The 18,273-nt window shown below is 37.7% G+C and overlaps 1 protein-coding gene across 3 annotated transcripts in view; it reads left to right on the forward strand.

Annotated features, from left to right (window-relative positions):
• The window catches only part of RPS6KA6 (ribosomal protein S6 kinase A6), a 124,886-nt gene that overhangs the window by 54,608 nt on the left and 52,005 nt on the right, over nt 1-18,273 (forward strand). For 2 of the 3 annotated variants that reach the window (XR_005009226.1, XM_036739986.1), the window contains exons 16-19: nt 198-356; nt 5,648-5,809; nt 8,581-8,657; nt 11,187-11,304. Coding sequence is in view for 2 of the 3 variants with exons in the window: in XM_036739986.1 (XP_036595881.1) it covers nt 198-356; nt 5,648-5,809; nt 8,581-8,657; nt 11,187-11,304 (516 nt within the window). In the remaining variant the exon portion in view is untranslated. The remainder of the gene's footprint in view (nt 1-197; nt 357-5,647; nt 5,810-8,580; nt 8,658-11,186; nt 11,305-18,273) is intronic. The other variant, XM_036739987.1, reaches the window with a different exon arrangement.

Genomic DNA, 18,273 nt, shown 5'->3' on the forward strand with positions numbered 1-18,273 from the left:
TGATGGCTTCAGGGTGCAGACTAAGACATTTTTAGTGGATATGGTCATTGCTATAATTTGCTTTACTTGACAATAAATGTAGCAAAAGTTTTGTTTTTCTCAATAGAGAAGCAGATTGTCATTGATTGAAAACAATTTAATTTAAAGAAATTGATGATAACAAGTATAAAATGCAAATCACCTTTTTTTTTAAACAGGTCTATGATGATGGTAGATATGTTTACCTTGTTACTGAATTGATGAAGGGAGGAGAACTACTTGATCGTATTCTCAGACAAAAATATTTTTCAGAACGGGAGGCTAGTGATGTGCTATATATAATAACTAAAACAGTTGACTACCTTCACTGTCAAGGAGTAAGTCAAAGTTATTTTATTCAATTCAATTCCGGCAGCTGTATTTGTATAAACTCAAGGGGATGGAAGGGACACTTTGGCAAATCAGCTCAGGCATTATCCCCTGTAAAACCTTCCTAGGCAGGTGCCTGTATCAGATTTAAATAATAATAATAGTAATGATAATAATGATAACTAATATTCATGCAGCAAAGCACTTGGACTAAGCACTTTATAATTTTTATCTCATTTGATCTTCACCGGAAAAAGTAGGGGCTGTTATTATCACCATTTGACAGATGAGGAAAGTGAGGCAAACAGAAGTGATTTGTCTAGGATCACACAGTTAGTAAATATCTGAGGCCTGGTTTGAACTCAGGTCTTCCTGACTCCAATCACAGTGCTATCCACTGGGCCACCTAGCTACCCAGAAAAATCAGTGTTACAACTTGCTTGGTAAACATTGCAGTGTGAAATGTCAATAAATTATTTATGTCCAGCTTACATCTCTTCTACATTTAGCCCATTTGTACTTCTAACTCATTTAGAGATAGATATTCTCTTTCTCCCTATCAGACCACTCCTCAGTTTCTTTGGTAGACCCTCATTCAGATCCTACCGTTTAACCAAAGGTGTCCTTCAGGGTTCTGTCCTGGGTCCTCTTCTCCCTCTATACTACTTCACTTGGTGATCTCATCACCTACTCTAGATTTAATTACCTTCCCTATGCTGATGACTCTCAAATCTATCTCTCCTGCCCCAGTCTCTCTCTAGTCTCACATCTCTGACTGCCTTTCAAACACCTTAAACTGGATATCCAGGAGATATCTTAAATTCAACATGTCCAAAGCAGAACTCATTATCATTCCCCCTAAACACTGCCCCCACCTTCCATATTATTGTAGAGGGTATTGTCATCTTCCCAGTACCTCAGGGTTACAACCTAGGTGTCATCCTCGACTCCTCACTATCTCTCACACACCCCTTCCTCCTATCCATGGCCTCTTACCAAGGTATATCAATTTCACCTTTGCAATGTCTTTCAGATACTCCCCCTTCTCCCTTCTGATGCTGCCACTTCTCTAGTGCAGGCCCGTATCATACCTGGACTATTGTAATAGGCTATTGGGGAGGGTCTGCCTGAATTGTCTCGCCACCTTGGTCCATCTTCTTTTCAGCCACCAAAGTGATTTTTCTGAAATTTCAGGTCTGCTATGTCATCTCCCTACTCAAAAAACTCAAGTGCCTCCATATCCCCACCAAGATCAAATACAAAATTCTGTGTTTGGTGTTCAAAGCCCTTATAACCTAGTATGCGCGTGCATGTGCACAGATACGCGCATTTTGATCTTCTTATGCCTTATTTGTCACCATGTACACTTCAGTCCAATGACTTGCCAGAAATAAGACACTTCATTTCTCAGCTCTGAGCATTTTCTATGTCTCTCTTCCATGCCTAGAGTGCTTTCCCTCCTCATCACCTACTGGCTTCCTTGGTTTCAAGTTCCAACTAAAATCCCATCTTCTAGAGTAAACTTCCCAACCCCTCTTAATTCTGGTGCCTTTCTGTCTTTTAATTATTTCCTATTTATCCTGTATATAGCTTGTTTTTTACATATTTGTTGTGCAAGGACTATCTTCTGTCTCTTCTTGTATCCCCAGCACTTAGCACAGTTCTTGACACACAGTAGGTACTTAATAAATGTTTATTGACTGACTGACTGATCTAGTACGTCAGTATAGTTACAAACAAAAATGCAATGCATATTTCATGCCTAAAGTCTTTAACTTCTGTTTCCTCAATGGTCCTATTTTTACCTCTTGACTTATTGTGGCACAGTTCTTCAAATAACCAAATTATCTATGACTCTCTAATTAGGGAACTTTTAGTCCACTGGGAGCCTTAGATCTTCTGTCATGCTCTGAAATAGTCTTTCATTGTCCATCTTGTTAATGTGATTTAATTTGTTTTAAAATACTCTATTTGGGCACTGAGATTTTGAAGGAGAAATTTGTATGCATTCAAATGTCATTTTCCATTCGGGATACTGTGTCTAATTTATGTTCTCTGTGCTTCATAGGAGACAAAACATCCAGAAATGAATATTCAAAGGAGACATAATAGCTTACACAGAAAGGGAGACCAAAAAGATTAAGACTCATGAGGCTAGAGTGGTGAAGGCTAAGTAGAGATATAATTCAGATCTGTAAAATGGTATAGGTTAAGCAAATAGAAATTTATTTTACCAAATTTTTAAATGCTAGAGATAAAAAAAATCTTGAAGTTTGAAAGAGGAGAACGTGCCAAGGGAAGCATGACTTCTGAGAGTTATTTGTAACGTGGAGCTCTTTACCTCAAAAGGTTGTAGAGGCTGAAATAGAAATAGGTTCACAAAGGGCTTGGGTAACTCATGAACCAATAATTCACAGATTAGCTACTAAAATAAAGGATAAGTTCTGGAGATGCACATTTTAGAGGACACATTCTTCTCCTAAATTTCCTTGGGTGTTATTAGGTCAAAGTGAACAAAGTCATTGAACCACATATATGCAAGGGACTGCACTAGGCACTGTGCAGCCAGTGACACAGACCCCCTGATTGTTCCATGAACAAGACCCTCCATCTCTTGGCGCTGTCCCCTATGCCTGGAACATTCTCCCTCTTCCACTCGACTCTTGATCTCCCTGGTTCCCTTTAAGTCCCAAATAAAATCCACTCTTCCACAGGAAGCCTTCCCTAACCCCTCTTAATTCCAGTGCTTTCTCTCTTTTAATTATTTCCTATTTATTCTGTATGTATCTTGCTCTGCAGATATTTGTTTGCATGTTATCTCCCCAGTTAGATTGTAAGCTTCCTGAAGGCAGACTGTCTTTTGCTTCTTTTGTATCCATAGTGCTTAGCACAGTGCCTGTAATATAGTAGACACTTAAAAATATTTATTGAATTGATTATAAAGCTGAGTAGGATACAGTTCTAACTCTTAAAGAGCTTCTGATCTCATAAGGAAGATAAAGCATGTTTATAAATATTCTAAAACATGCTATTTAGTAAGTGTGATAACAGAAGTGCAAATAGTAACCTATAGGTGCTCCAAAGAGAAAGATTCATCACTTCAGCTTCATGTAAGAGGTAGCATTGAAGAATGGCACTTTAGCAAGCAGAGATGAAGATGGGAGGAAAGACATTCCTGGTGGAGGGGACTAAATACATGAGGCACAGAGATGACCCAGTGCAGAAAGTTCCGTAGAATGATAAGTGGTCCATTTCCACTGGAGAATGAGATATGGACGAAAGTGGTAGATGAGACTAGGAAAAGCAGGTTGGGTCAGATGAGGAAGGGCCCTGAATACCAGGCTGAAGAATATGGACTTTATTTGGTAGATAAAGAAGAGCCACAGAAGCTTTTTGAGCCCAGGGAGTAAGTGACATGGTTGGGTTGACTTAGTATAAATAGGATCAGAGCATTTTAGAATTGGAAGAGACTTGAGAGATGATTTAGTCCCATGTCCCATTTCCTGCCCCCTCCACCACATTTTACATGTGAGCTAACTGAAGCTTAGCAATGTTAAGTAACTTGTCTGAGATCATTCAGGTGGTAAATGGCAAAGCAGAGCTTTCTGACTTCAACTACAGTAGGTTTCTCTTGTACCCTGCTGCTTCCTTAGCAGGTTGGGTTTTTTTTCTTTCATTTTGGGGGGGGGGAGTGGCACAGGGGAGAGGAAATACAGTTCTGAATGAAATTTATATTTTCCCTCATTTGTACAGAATATGATATAACTTCAAATTTCTATCACATTTTATGTCACTTAGATACTTTATGAGTATCATATTCATAGAGCTCATGATATTGGAAAGGTTAAGGAATTAGTGAAATCATATATGCCTTATTAATTCTCTGCTTTGTGCCTGAGGGGCCTAATTTAACTCCTTTTTAATCAGTGAAATAATGCTTTTACCTAATTATTATTTAAATTCCTTCCTAAATCTCTTCTGAATTCAACAGTGAAACATAAAAGAATTGTGTGAGAGCATATGTGGCACATTTCCATCTCATGTAGTAATGTTGGAACTGAAGTCACATCGCTTGTTGGTCAGGAGGCTGCATTATTTCATTCTCTGTACATTTCTCTTCCTGGTGTCTGTAGTAATGACAGCAGGAGGTTGGAAGCCTGTCCCTCTCCTCCCATTTTGCAGTCTGTTCAAGGAATTTGGTTTGTGAAGGATTTATTAAAAGTCTGACATCAAGAAAGGAGTAGTTATATGGGGAACATCCTGAAATAAATTAAGAAGAAATCATGGATTAGTTTTTACAAGGAAGACAGATGAGTAAATGCTTTGAATTGTACAAAATTTGATTGATTAATACATACTTGATGTAAGAAAGTAGTGTGGGAAATAATATTGAATAGCAGCAACATTCTGTGGTGGAAGGCATTTGGATTAGGAATCAGGAGACCTGAGTTCTGGTCTTGGCTTTGCCACTAATTGGCTATGTAACATTGAAATTCTCTCTTTATCTCCTCGTCTATAACATGAGGGGATTGAACCAGAGGAATTCCAAGGACTCTTTCCGTTCTAAAATTCTTTGATACACATGGCTAATTTTTTAAAAACCTGACTTAGAAATAGTCAAAAGAACCATCCTTTCCATTGCCAAGCCTTACTCCCTCCTGAGCCCAGGACTCTATTGAATTGATAGCAGAAATTAATTTCTAGGTTGCAGTGAATAATTCACTTGTGAGTAAACTAGAGTTGATTCTTCTGAGCAGAAATCCTGCCTTCTCTTGTATGAATTTTTAAAAATCTATATAGAGATGTCAGATTAGGATTTTTTTCATAAATTATACATACACAGACACACACACACAAAGTAGTGGAATAGTTTTTACTCTTTTAAAACATCATATATCACTAAAGTGGTTTTCAAACATTTTCATTCCATAAGCCATCACCTAAATTGTAATTTAAAGTATGAGTTAACACAGTAGAATAGTCAGCAGTGGCCCAAACAAAGATGGCAGAGGATAGTATTTGATTCTCTAAGAACTGAGATAGTTGGAGGAGGCCAGTAATTGATATGTATAGCATAGTATACATAGGGTTTAGGGCCCTTGGTAAATCATTATGGGTAATTACCTTATGGGTAATCCAGTTTTGAGTCTTCTCAGTGAAAGAGTCACATTGCCAAAAGAAACTCAAAAGTTTTGTAAATGGGGAAATTCTAAATTTTCAAAGTACTTAGCATGATTTTTTGTTTTGCATGTCTTTATTAAGAGACAACATTTAAAGTGTCTTTCATTTCATTTTCAAGGTGGTTCATCGAGACCTTAAGCCTAGTAATATTTTATATATGGACGATTCAACTAACGCTGATTCTATTAGGATCTGTGATTTTGGGTTTGCTAAACAACTTCGAGGAGAAAATGGACTTCTCTTAACTCCATGCTATACTGCCAACTTTGTAGCACCTGAGGTAGCCTTCAAATCATATATTATTTTATAATTCTACATTTGTCATGTGATAAAATTGTGTGAGGTAGTGGGCTGTATTTTGTTCAGTTTCTGCTTTGTGTTCTTTTCTATGAATTGAACAATGTTAGATGTGATCAATTTAGAGTAGATAACATAAATTAAGAATTGTTTTACCTTATCTTACCAACCTAAGAAGATAGTGTTATCTTATAGTACAAATCTTCAGTCTTCTAAACCAACTGGATTGGACTATACTATGAGTTCTTCATTTTTTCTAGAATCACAGGACACTAAGGACCTGAAAAATGAAATGATTTGCTCTCAAAGTGTTACAGTGGCAGAGTTGGGACTAGAACCCAAATGTCCAAACTCCCAGGCCAGTTTTTGGTTAAAAAAATAAATTCAAAAGTTAGAGCTCTGTTACAAAGGGATTTTACCTCCCAAATAAAGATTTCATGTATGAGTAACTGCCTTCATTTCCTCTCACACCTTACGAAGGAGAGCAAGAGAAGAGGTAGCCAGGTAGATACTTGAGTGGATCCATATGCAACAACTGTGGGCTACCTAGAATTCAGCCCCAGCTACTCTTTGCCCCACTGGGCTGGGTTCTGAAGCTTTTTCCTAAGCCTGGTATGTAGCGGGCAGCAGGTACTGGAGGTGCCAGAGCAGAGAAACGGCAACAGCAATGCTACTACAGCCTGACTCCACCATCCTCAGTTTCTCACTTTGTCCATTTAGCCTGTTACCTGGCAAATGTGAGCACGGACAGAGCAAAGGGTGGAGCCTCCAAAGTTCCTTCCTTGTGCCACAGTGTCCATAAATATTTGTTGAGCTGAATTCCATACCCCCCCCCCTTTCTTAATGTACAACGAGGTTTGAAATTCTTGGCCCTAATGAGGAGATAATGTAAGCCTCCCTTCTGTATGTGAGTGGGGTAAAGGAAGTGCCAGGGGTGACACAACCCAATAGTGACTTACTGATTTCCCTCTTCCTGTCTGGCAAGCTATGAAAGGGCTCAGGGAAGATATGTTGGAGGTGAAGAAACACGATGTGACTGACTGGAGAGCCAGGGCCCTGGAGGCTGGGGTTTACTTCTGAGTCAGTTTACCTTTCTGTGCTTCACTTCTCTCTTCGGCCACAAATTAGGAGTAAGAATTCACCACCTGATTCACCAGATTGTTGTAAAGAAAACACTTTGTAAACCTTCAAATGCAATGTCAAGGAAAGAAATTGACTGGAAACTTACTGGCATAGGGGATAGAGTTCTGTACTTGGAGGAGAAAGACTTGGGTTCATATCCCACCTGAGACACTTCATAGCTAGACAGGTCACTAAAGCTCTTTGAACCTCAGTTTCCTCATCTATAAAATGGGGTTAATAATGACCCTGGTTTCACGGGACCAAATGAGGTAGTGCATGTTGAAGCGCTTGGCAAACCTTAAATAAATGAGAGCTTTTATTATTATTCCTATTTCTCCATTGCCTCCATCATAGATCAGATCCTCTTCTATCCTTTTGACAGTCCTAATATGACTGCAGTGTGCTTCATGCTCCTTAATCTAGATCATTCTTAATTTCTTTCTTCAGATAAGTGAGGGGGTGAGATCTGCTCCAACTGATAGGGTATCTAGCAGTCCCTCATTATCTGGAACTGGGATCCCTATTTGTATTATTTGTGGGAGTTGATTACACAAGTTGCAAGCCTGTTCAACTACTCAGTTTTGCTTTTTGTTTTTGAATTATCTGGCTGCAAAAACATTTGAATTTTGGATTACTTGTTAGTTATATACTTACTCATGTCTGGCAACTGTCAAAGCCAAATAGGATTTTTTAGTCTTTTTATGAAAACTTTATGCTGTTATGCAATTTGGTGTTAATGCATTAATAATGTTTCTATTTTGCCCATATGCTGGAGGCTTTTACAGTGGACTAATTTTTCTAAGTGAAAAGAATATGACTATTTAATTTCCTTGGTATTTTTTCACATAGTTTTAAACTTATGTTCATCTCATAGGAAACTTTCAACTGAGTATGCTGCTTGGTTATTATTTGATTGAATTAGTATTGTGTCCAATTTCAAAAAACTTATGACAGATTACCTAAGACATTCACAATTAATCCACTATATTTTTGTGACCTAAATAGACTTTTTTTCCAAGAAATTGTTACAAAACATAAACCAAATTCCTTCATGTCTTCATACTGGTCATATACATCTTGCGACATTTCTTGTGTTGCCTTCTATCATTATTTGGCTTCTTATATTGTTTAACCTTTCATTAGTAGGTGTATCTCAGCTCCCTCAGCCAGGGCCATGTCTTACACCTCTTTTTTTGGTTTTGCAACTGCTCCTTCCCCTCTAGCTCTTAAGAAAGTCCTATGCCCCTGTGCGTGCATACACCCAAGTGCCGAAACAACACTCAGTGACTATTTACTCAAAATTGAAAAGACCTCAAGTTTTTAATGGTGGTCATCACAGAGTTTTATACCTAGAAGGGACTAGAGATCATTTAATGGTTGAGGAAACTGAGGTTCACAGAAGATGAGGGACTTGCTCCCCGTCAGCCAGCTGGCACCAGAGCCCAGACCTCCTCATGTATAACCAAGCTTCCTTTGCGGGCTCTTCTAGATCACTAATGTCTTTGAGATTCTGGTTCAGGAAGTCATTCAACTTGATTTGGGGTAGAAACACTACTCAAATGTATTAAATTTTTAATCCACAGCTAATACTTCCAGTGTTGTTTCTCTGTACCTCTAATTTGTGTTTCTTAGGTTCTCATGAGGCAAGGTTATGATGCTGCCTGTGATATTTGGAGTTTGGGTGTCCTGTTTTACACAATGCTGGCTGGGTAAGAAATATTCAGACCTTACTCACTATTATTTTGGGGGGTAAAAACAGTCCTAAAGGAAAGGACAGTTTTCATTTGTCAAAGATTCTTGCACTTTCTCTTTCAAAATTGATATGAGTACTGTGTCCTAATAGACCTTGTTGATTAGGTAGCTATACTAAAGTAACTTGTCCATTTATAGTCATTTCATGATATTTTGATGAAGCCAAAAAATTGAGCCTTTGAACAAAAGGATGTTTTCAAATTTCAGTTCTTATTAGGATCTAATATTAATTTGATATAGCAGTCTGTTTTTAAAACTTTATGAAAGTAATATTTGATAAGAAAATAAGTGCATGTGTAAGCAAGAAGTCACCCAGTTTATTGCTACTGAGTCATAGTTAGGGGCTAGAAGTGAAATATGACTTTTAATAATATAGAAGGAATACTTGATAAGATCAGCAAACAACTTCTTTCAATTTGAACTGAGACCTGTGCCTGCCTTGAAAGGGCTTAATAAAATGCCCAAAATATTTGAAGCGTGATAGCAATTGCTGATGGTAATGTTGGCAATATACCCCCGATACCCCAGATGTCTTGTGGCCCTTAACAACAAGTCCTCTTTGGAGTAGGCTTGTTTAGAAGTCAAAACCATGTTTCTTGCTGTCAAGTTTGTTCTGAGAAACTTTAGTGGGGAAATAACCACGAATTTAGTCATTCAGCAAGCATTTATGAAGTACCTGCTATGTGCCAGGCGCTGTGGATGCAAAGAAAGGCAAAAGACAGTTCTGCCCTGGAGAAGCTCAGAGTCTAATGAAGGAACTCACAAGGCTTATAATGTATGAAGATAGGTGAATAGCACAATAATATATTGAGATGTGACTTGTTTTAAAAAGTATATTTAGAACAATTGCAATATGCTGGAGATGTAGTAGAGATACCATAAGTACTTCTTTCATAGAAAAACTATGGCTTTAAAATGTTTTATAATTATCCAGAGAGTTTGTCATGAACTCGTATTTAAAAATCATATGAAAATCGTATATTTGTGTAAAATCATTATACAAACCTCAGTAAAGTGCTTATTAAATTTAGTAATTGCATTGGTGAAAGGCTACATATCAGACTTGGCACACCAAAACAAGCTGTTCAGAATGAGTGATCCTCATTAAAGTTTTCTATCCCTAGAATACTAATTCTAGCTTGTTAGATTCAAACATATTATCTACTCCATGGTTGGGGGAAAAAATTCTGGGTTTAAATTTATTTTTGTCCACAGTTTACCAATATTAGATGGAACATCAGTTAATTAAATCTTTTAACACTAATTTTAGAAAATTTGCTCCCCCCACCTTTTTTTAGCATAAATCTGCTTTGTCAGACCCATATAGTGGGTGCATTACCATCTGCTCTGATATTGGTATACCTATTTGTTGTTCCTTTTCCCTGTGAAAGGTAACTTCCAGAGAATTGTGTGGATGGGGGGAGGGGTTGAGAAGACCTGGGATTTCATTGGTGTAGCAAACTACATTGAGGAAACTTCCTCTACCCATGTGGATGAGACTATTCTTTCTAATTTACTGCCTTAGAGAGCTGCCTGAGGCACTGGAAGGGTAAGTGACCTATCCAGGGTCACACAGCCAGGATGGATCAGAGGTGGGCCTTAAATCCGGGTTTTTCTGACTCCAGGGCTGACTTGTCTGTCCATTCTACCTCTCCAGAAAATGAAAGAAAATACCAGTTTATGAGATTTTAGAAATCAAATAATTTCAAATTTATGTGCAAATTTTTGTTCCTCTGGGTATGTTTCATGTCTTTAATTCATAGTTAGAAAATAATTTCCAAATTAAGGTATGCAACCTCTTACAGTGTGTCCCTTGAAAGGTGTCAACAAAGAGATGCTGAATTGAGAAAGCTTGTTTTTCGATTTCTGAAACAGTTTAATCCTAAATTTAAACAGCGACTGTCTTACAAATTATCATTAAAATGTTTTGCTTGAATGAGAATCCACTTATTAAAGCTTACATATCCCTGAATATATGCAAAATATAAACTTTATTCTGGTTAGGAATTTTGTGGTTTGGTAATAAGTTTTTTGGGAAAAATTACAACATTGGTTTTGTCTTTTGGTTTGGTTTTAAGCTAAGAGTTCTACACTAAAAGTTAGATTGTTGAGCACCAAATGCATAAGCCCCTGTAGGTGCAGCTTAAATATTCTTATTAACTTTACAATATAACCACCATTTAGTAAGGAGAAGGAAACAGCAAACCATTCCAGTATCTTGGTCATGAAGAATTGGACATGACTGGAATGACTCAACAACAACAAAAACCATGTGCACAATATTTCGGTAATGGGTCTAATGTGTTCCATTGATTGTAATGGAAAAAGAGATGTGGGCAGTGACAAAATTGAGTATTAGGAAGCTAACCTTCGTTCTTTAGTGAATATTTTCCTGAAGTCTTGTATTTATATTTTTATTATGTGTGTGTATATATATAATCTTTGATTGGCTCCTAAAATGTCTTCTTTTTGTGTTTGTTTTATAGCTATACTCCTTTTGCTAATGGTCCCAATGATACTCCTGAAGAAATCCTGTTACGGATAGGTAGTGGAAAATTCTCCCTAAGTGGTGGCAACTGGGACACTGTTTCAGATGCAGCAAAGGTGTAAATATGTTTTATTATAACATTCTTAAGGCTTGCAAATGTATTGTGGACTACTGAAGCATTTTAAATGAATGAATAAAAGAATGAACATTCATCAAGTGCTTACTTATGTGTCAAGCACTGTGCTGAGCATTGGGGATACAAATACAAATAAAAAACAGTCCCTGTCCCTCTCCTGGGTCTCCTCTTACGTTTCTGACCTCTCCTTCTCAGTCTCCTTTTATGGCTCTTCCACCAAGTAACATCTTCTAACCAAAAGGATTCCTTAGGGTTTTGTCCTAGGCCCTCTTTTCTTCTTTCTCTACATTACTTGACTTGGTGATCTCATTAGCTCCAAGAGATTTAATTAATTATCATCTTTATGCCGACATTCCCAAATCTACCTATCCTGCCCCAAACTCTGTGTTGACCTCCAATCTCCCATCTCCAGTTGCCTTTCACACATCTCAAAATAGATGCCCGATAGATTAATTCACTATGTCCAAAACAGCTCATTATCCTTCCCTCAAACCCTCTCCCCACCTCGTACCTTCCCTATTACTGGAGAAGCCAGCAGTATCCTCCCATTTCCTCAAGCTTGCAATCTAGGAGTCATCCTGGACTTCTTGCTGTCTCTCATCCCTCCACATCCAAGCTATTGCCAAGGCCTGAAACATCTTTTAGATATTCCCACTTTCTCCTCTGACGCTGCCCTCATCTCCCCTCAGCTGAACTGTTTTTCTTAGTCTCCTAATTGGGCTTTCTACTCCTAGGCTCTCACCTCTCCAAATAGACTTCCTGCAGCTGCCAAATTAATATTCCTAACACAGATTTCACCATGTCATTTCCCTGCTCAGATGTCTTCAGTGGCCCTTCATTTGCCTCCAGGATAAAATATAAATGCCTCACACTGGAACTTGAGGGCCTCCAAAATCTGGCTGTCACCTACATTGCAGCCAAACTAGCCTACTGCCTGTTCCCCAAACTTGACATCCCATCTGTCACTTCTGGGCCTTTGAACAGACTTGTTCCCTGTCCCTTGAAAATACTCCCTCCTGACCCCTGCTTCTTTGTATTTAACTTCCTCCAAGAGCCAGCTCACATATCTTCTTTCTACATGAAGCTTTTACTAATCTTTATTACCACTAACCCCCTATTATCATACTGTCATATTGTAGGACTAGTGTAGGAGTTGAAGCCCTCTGGTCGAAGATAAGCTCCTTGGCTGTTTTATTGTCTTTGTATCACCAAGGCCTTGCACCTAGTAGGTACCAAATAAATGTTTGTAGAATCAAATGTTTGTAAAATTCTAACTAAATTTATTAAATTATATTAGCAGATTAGGGGTTTACAGAGTATCCAATGCTTTCTCTGCCTGTATTTTCAGTGTTGAATGCTGATAACTCAATTAACCGTGTGTGGATTATCAATGATTACATTTTAATTCCAGGTTGATTTTGCCCTGCTGTAGTTCTGGGTCATGTTCCTCTGTTACCAAATTATACCTGTTTATGAAATGTAAACAAATTTCAGTACTAGCTAAGCCAAGAGTAATTAGCAAGGTATATCAACTCAGGGAAAAAGTGCATTTTGAAATAGGATTGATATTTTCCCACACCATAGCTCCTTCTGTTAATCTTGATACTTGATTTTTCTTGTTGTTGTTTGGTTGTTCAGTCATGGCTGACTCTTTGTGACTCCATAGACCATACCACGCCAGGCCCTTTTATCTTCTACTATCTCTGGAAGTCTGTCTAAGCTCCTGTTCATTGCTTCCATGACACTATCCATGCATTTCATCCTCTGTCATCTTTTCCTTTTGCCTTCAGTCTTTCTCAATATCAGAGGTTTTTTCAAAGAGTCCTGTCTTCTCATTATGTGGCCAAAGTATTTAAGCTTCAGCTTCAGTATTTGACTTTCCAGTGAATTAATTTTTTTAAGTATTGACTCATTTGGTCTCCTTGTTATCCAAGGGACTCTCAAATGTCTTCTCCAGTACCATGATTTGGAAGCGTCGATTTTGCGCCACTCAGCTTTCCTTACAATCCAATTCTCACAGCCATACATTGCTCCTGGAAAAACCATAGTTTTGACTATGTGGACCTTTGTGAGCAAGGTGATATCTATGCTTTTTAGCACACTGTCCAGATTTGCCATCACTTTCCTTGCAAGGAGCAAGCATCTTTTCATTTCATGGCTGCAGTCACCATCTACAGTGATCTTTGAGCCCAAGAATATCAAATCTGACACTGCTTACATCTCTTCTCCCTCTATTTGTCAAGAAGTGATGATAACCCGTTGCCAAAATCTTAGTTTTTTATGTTAAGCTTCAAGCCAGTTTTTACGCTCTGCTCTTTCACCCTTATTCTCTTCACTTTCTGCCATCATAGTGGTATCATCTACATATGCGAAATTGTTAATATTTCTCTCAGCAGCCTTGATTCTAGCTTTTGATTCATCCAGCCTGGCATTTTGCAGGCTATACACTGGATATATAAGTTACATAAATAAGGGGACAATCTACAGCTTTGTAGTACTCCTTTTTCCAATCTTAAACCAATTGTTCCACATTTGGTTCTAACTGTTCCTTCATAGTTGGTTTTTTCTAGTGTCAATTTATTTTTAGAAAATATACAGGCCAATTTATCAGTAGAATCTAGATATTTATTACTCATTGTTTTGAGTGGGAAGTAACTAGTAATATAGCATTTTTTTCTTTTTAAAAAATCTAAGCTTCATCACTATGTCCTTTTGGATTTTTTGTTGATGTTATTAGGAAGGAATTGAGGACAGCTATGAATGATGAACTTGAAAGAAAACATGTGGGTACTTTAGCTTAGAGAATTATTCTTGGAACTGCTCTGTTATGAAAGATACTTCTAGCTCCTTTCTCTGAGCAGCTTTTCCCTTCCCTTCCTGAGAGAATCAGGGAAGAGAGGGAACACTGTGTAAGGCCCACCACTCTCTCCAAGCAGAATAAAGAAAATTTCTACCTCCTCTTAAAGAAATGATCGCTTCATAAAGACTAGGCACTCAATAACCCTTTCTTGAAGGAATGTATGGATGAATGAAGAGTCATGTGGCTCTCCTGCCTTCAGCCTTTTACCTCCACCCTGATTGAAATGATTTTACATATAGTAACATAGAGTAGTATTTGCAATGCTCTGGTAGTGACTTAAAGCAGCTTTTGTCATCTGCCTCTGAGAAGAGAGTTTTTCGTGAACTTTCCTGAAAGATCTAAAATGCTTTACACAACATACTTGAGCACAGATGGAAGCTGATTTCCTGACAGGATAACATGTTTGGGGAGAGTAGAAGAGTGGCAATAGAGGCTAGAGTCTAAGAGCTGTAGGAATTGGCAGAGTCTCTCTGACTTAAGGAATTGAGAGAAGTCCTGGACCTGACTCTCCATAATCACAAGGGTGAAGTGAAGTGGGTGGCACATAGAGGAACGACTGGAGCATCATTTGGACCTACACGATTAATTGCTGATGACTTCTTTCCCCCAGCCCCAAAGCAGCTTATCATCTTTATTCTTCTCTTCATAAAGTCAGGGAGGAAAAACATAAAATCAGAAGAGTGGATGAAAATACATTATTAACCCAGATGAAATGGAAATCAGTAAAATCTGCCCACTATTGGCAGGTATCATTGCTTCTGTGATAAAATACAAACTCCTGTTTAGCCTTTAAAAGTTTCACACAACCTGTCTCTGACCTAGCTTTTCAGCTTCATTTAACATTAGTCCCCCTCCCACACTCTGTCATCCAGCCAAAATGGCCCTTCTTTTCTTTACAGAGGACATCCCTCTCAGTACCTTCTCTTTTCCCCTCTCAGTACCTCCTAACTGGCCATTCCCCTTGTCTGGAACTCATTTGTTCCTTACCCATATTTCATAGAGCATCTCTTTTCCTTTAAGATTCAGCTCAGGCACCACCTTCAGCATAGTCTTTTCTCATTCCCCCCACCTGCTAGTACCATTAGTCTCAAACTGCCTTGTCTTTAATAACTTTGTATATATTTGTATTCATTTTATATTTATGCGGTGTGTACTTTAGGTGTTTCATTCCTTCATTCTTTGTATTTACAGTGCCTCCTAGGTACCAGGCACTGTGCTTGGCACACGGACACCAAGAAGGAAGCAATCCCTATTCTCAAGGAGTTTTGGAAGATTTTTAAAAACATACTTATTATTTCAGTTATATAAGGTGACTAAGTATTGCCTACCAGTAGTCATTATGGGAATATAATTTACAATGAGTCCATCAACTGTATGAAAATGATACTTCAAAAGTGTTGGGACTTACTTTTCCTAAGCACTTTAATCCTTTCCTGAATTCTGATTTATATTTTGAAAGGTAAATGTCAGTACAGTTCCTTGTCTGAATGACTAAATTAATGGAGTCAAAATTAGTCGAGTTTTAAACATTTACTCCAACTTTTTTCTAGTTCTAGATAGAACTTAAATCCTTAAAAAATCAAGATTGACTTGGCAAACATTTTCAGCTTTGATATCCAAATAGTAAAAGACTCAAACAAAGCAAAGCCTTTTATATTGTCCTGTTTAGTTTCTACAGTATACAATTTAAATATACTAGAGACTTTTACAAGCCTTATTCTGGCACTGTCTGTTGCTTGGCCATTTATAGTTGACGTTTATAGATTGTTATGAAGTCCTCCTAGTACTTTATGTAAACCCTAGCATTCAACAGTTTCTACTGGATAACAAACTCTTCTGAGTATGGGTCTGGGTAAACCCAATTGGGAAGCTAGCTTAGAAAATTTGTCAATTAGTTTTGATGTTAGAATTCTGTTTATGAAGAACGATCATGCACTTTTACCTGGAATCAAGGCATAGTGTCTTGCTTAAATGGTCAATCTCTGAAAATATTTCCTTCTTGCTCCCAAATGCCAAAACCTGGAGTTGTAAGGCCTTTGTGAAAATTCAAATATAATGTCCTCATGTTGATAGTCACTAATTGGAACAACAATTAATAATTCAAAGATTAAACTAGGCAGTCAAAGTGTTAGGACCCTAATTGATTAAGTTCCCAGTTGGTCATACCTGTTTGCAAATAAGATTATAGCTCTTTCAATACTTTGAGCAGTATACCCAAGGCGGTGATTACTTACATTTAGCCTAAATACTTGGGTTTTTCTTGTCTTTTATTGAATACAAGAATAACAAAGTTCTGAGAATCATGTTGAATTAAGTTTAATGACTTTGAGTTAGTAATGGTTTTCTTCTTAATGTATCTTCTGAATGGCTTTCCCATTGATCATTTCTTACAGTGGCACAATCTTATATCTTTTTCATAATCAGCTCTGCCAAGACCACTCTGTAAAACTGAAAAATATTCATATGGTGACAGATTTTGTTTTGTGACCCGTGAATGAGCTCATTTTCCTCTAATCTTAGCTATTATGAAAATTCAGTGAATATTAAGTTAATGACACTTTTATTTGTTATCTGTCTTCATCTTGCTACTCTGACAAAGAAAACTTACCTCTTATTTGAAAGAAATGCTGAAGAATTATAAGATTAATGAGGTTCCATATAAAATACTTTGAACTCTGTAGAAGAAAGTTATAAAACCTTGTATTAAATTTCTGCTATGAAACCATTTATCACAAACTAAAGAGCATTCTATTCAAACCTTTCCAAGTGAACAAATACTGACCATAGAATCATGTAAGAGTTACTGGAATGGCACCATTTATTAGTTATTTTTTGTTCTACACCTCAGGAGAAACCACTTTGCTGTTGAAAAATCAATCCTCATTTCCAGATATTAATTGACTAGCTTTTATGACTGTTCATTGTCTACCAAGGCTCCTGTGGGACACTTAGAAAAGTACATTAATCCTAGAAACCCAACCAAATTTTGACTTTCTGCGTTAACTATTCTTAGTTTCTTCATTCAATGAAGCCAGATATTCTTTCCTGTTCGGAAACCTGAAGAAAAACCTCTTGGGGTGATGGTAGTATTCTCTGAATAAGTACTAAGTGATCAGTACTTTTAAACAGAGAACAATAAGTGTTTACCATTGCTTATCAAGTTTAATGAGTATTATGTCAAATACTGGCAGACATTTGAATGAAAACACGTATACCAGTTGTTAACACCATAAGACTACTTTTAGGGTAATAAGGAAAATTCTGTAAGTTGACTGCACACTCAGTTGCCCTACCCTCAAACCCTGGTTTGTTTCTGACAGGTTCCTATTAGATTTGGGCTTTTTGTTTTCATTCAGTTTCCAACTCTTAGTTAGGCTCAGGGATCTATTTCCGTTACAGATATGTTGAAACCATCCAGATCTATCCCGATGTAATGTGGTATAGTGGATAGAGTATTGTACTTGGAGTAGGGAAGACTCGGGCTCAAATCCTGCCTTAGTAGATTTATGACTTTGTGCAAGTCACTTAATCAGTCAACATTTTTTAAGTGCCTCCTGTATACCAGGCAGTCTGCTAAGCACTGTGAATACACAAAGAGGCACAAAACCCTGCCCTCGAGTTCACAATCTAATGGGGGGGTGGAAATTCAGGACTGGCAAACAAATATATAGAAAGCAAGTTATATACAAGATATCCAAAATGTCTATCTTATACATAAACTATATACACACACATATACATATATATAGCCTATATATAAACAGGATAAATAGGAAATAATTAGCAGAGAGAATTAAGAAGGGTTGGGTGAGACTTCCTATAGGAGTAATTTTAGTTGAGACTTAAAGGAAGCCAGGCAGGTCAGTACTCAGAGTAGAGGAGGGATAGCCAGAGAGAATGCCCAGAGCTGAGAGATGAAATAGCCAGGAGGCCAGTGTCACTGGATCCAAGAGTACATAATGGGGAATAAGGTGTAAGAAGACTGGAAAGATAGGAGGGGGCTAGGTTATAAAGGGCTTTGAATGCCTGAGAATTTTGTATTTGATCCTGGAAGTGATAAGAAGCCACTGGAGTTCATTGAGTGGGGTG

The sequence above is a fragment of the Trichosurus vulpecula genome, chromosome X (genome assembly GCF_011100635.1).
Source record: "Trichosurus vulpecula isolate mTriVul1 chromosome X, mTriVul1.pri, whole genome shotgun sequence".
Lineage (NCBI taxonomy): Eukaryota > Metazoa > Chordata > Mammalia > Diprotodontia > Phalangeridae > Trichosurus > Trichosurus vulpecula.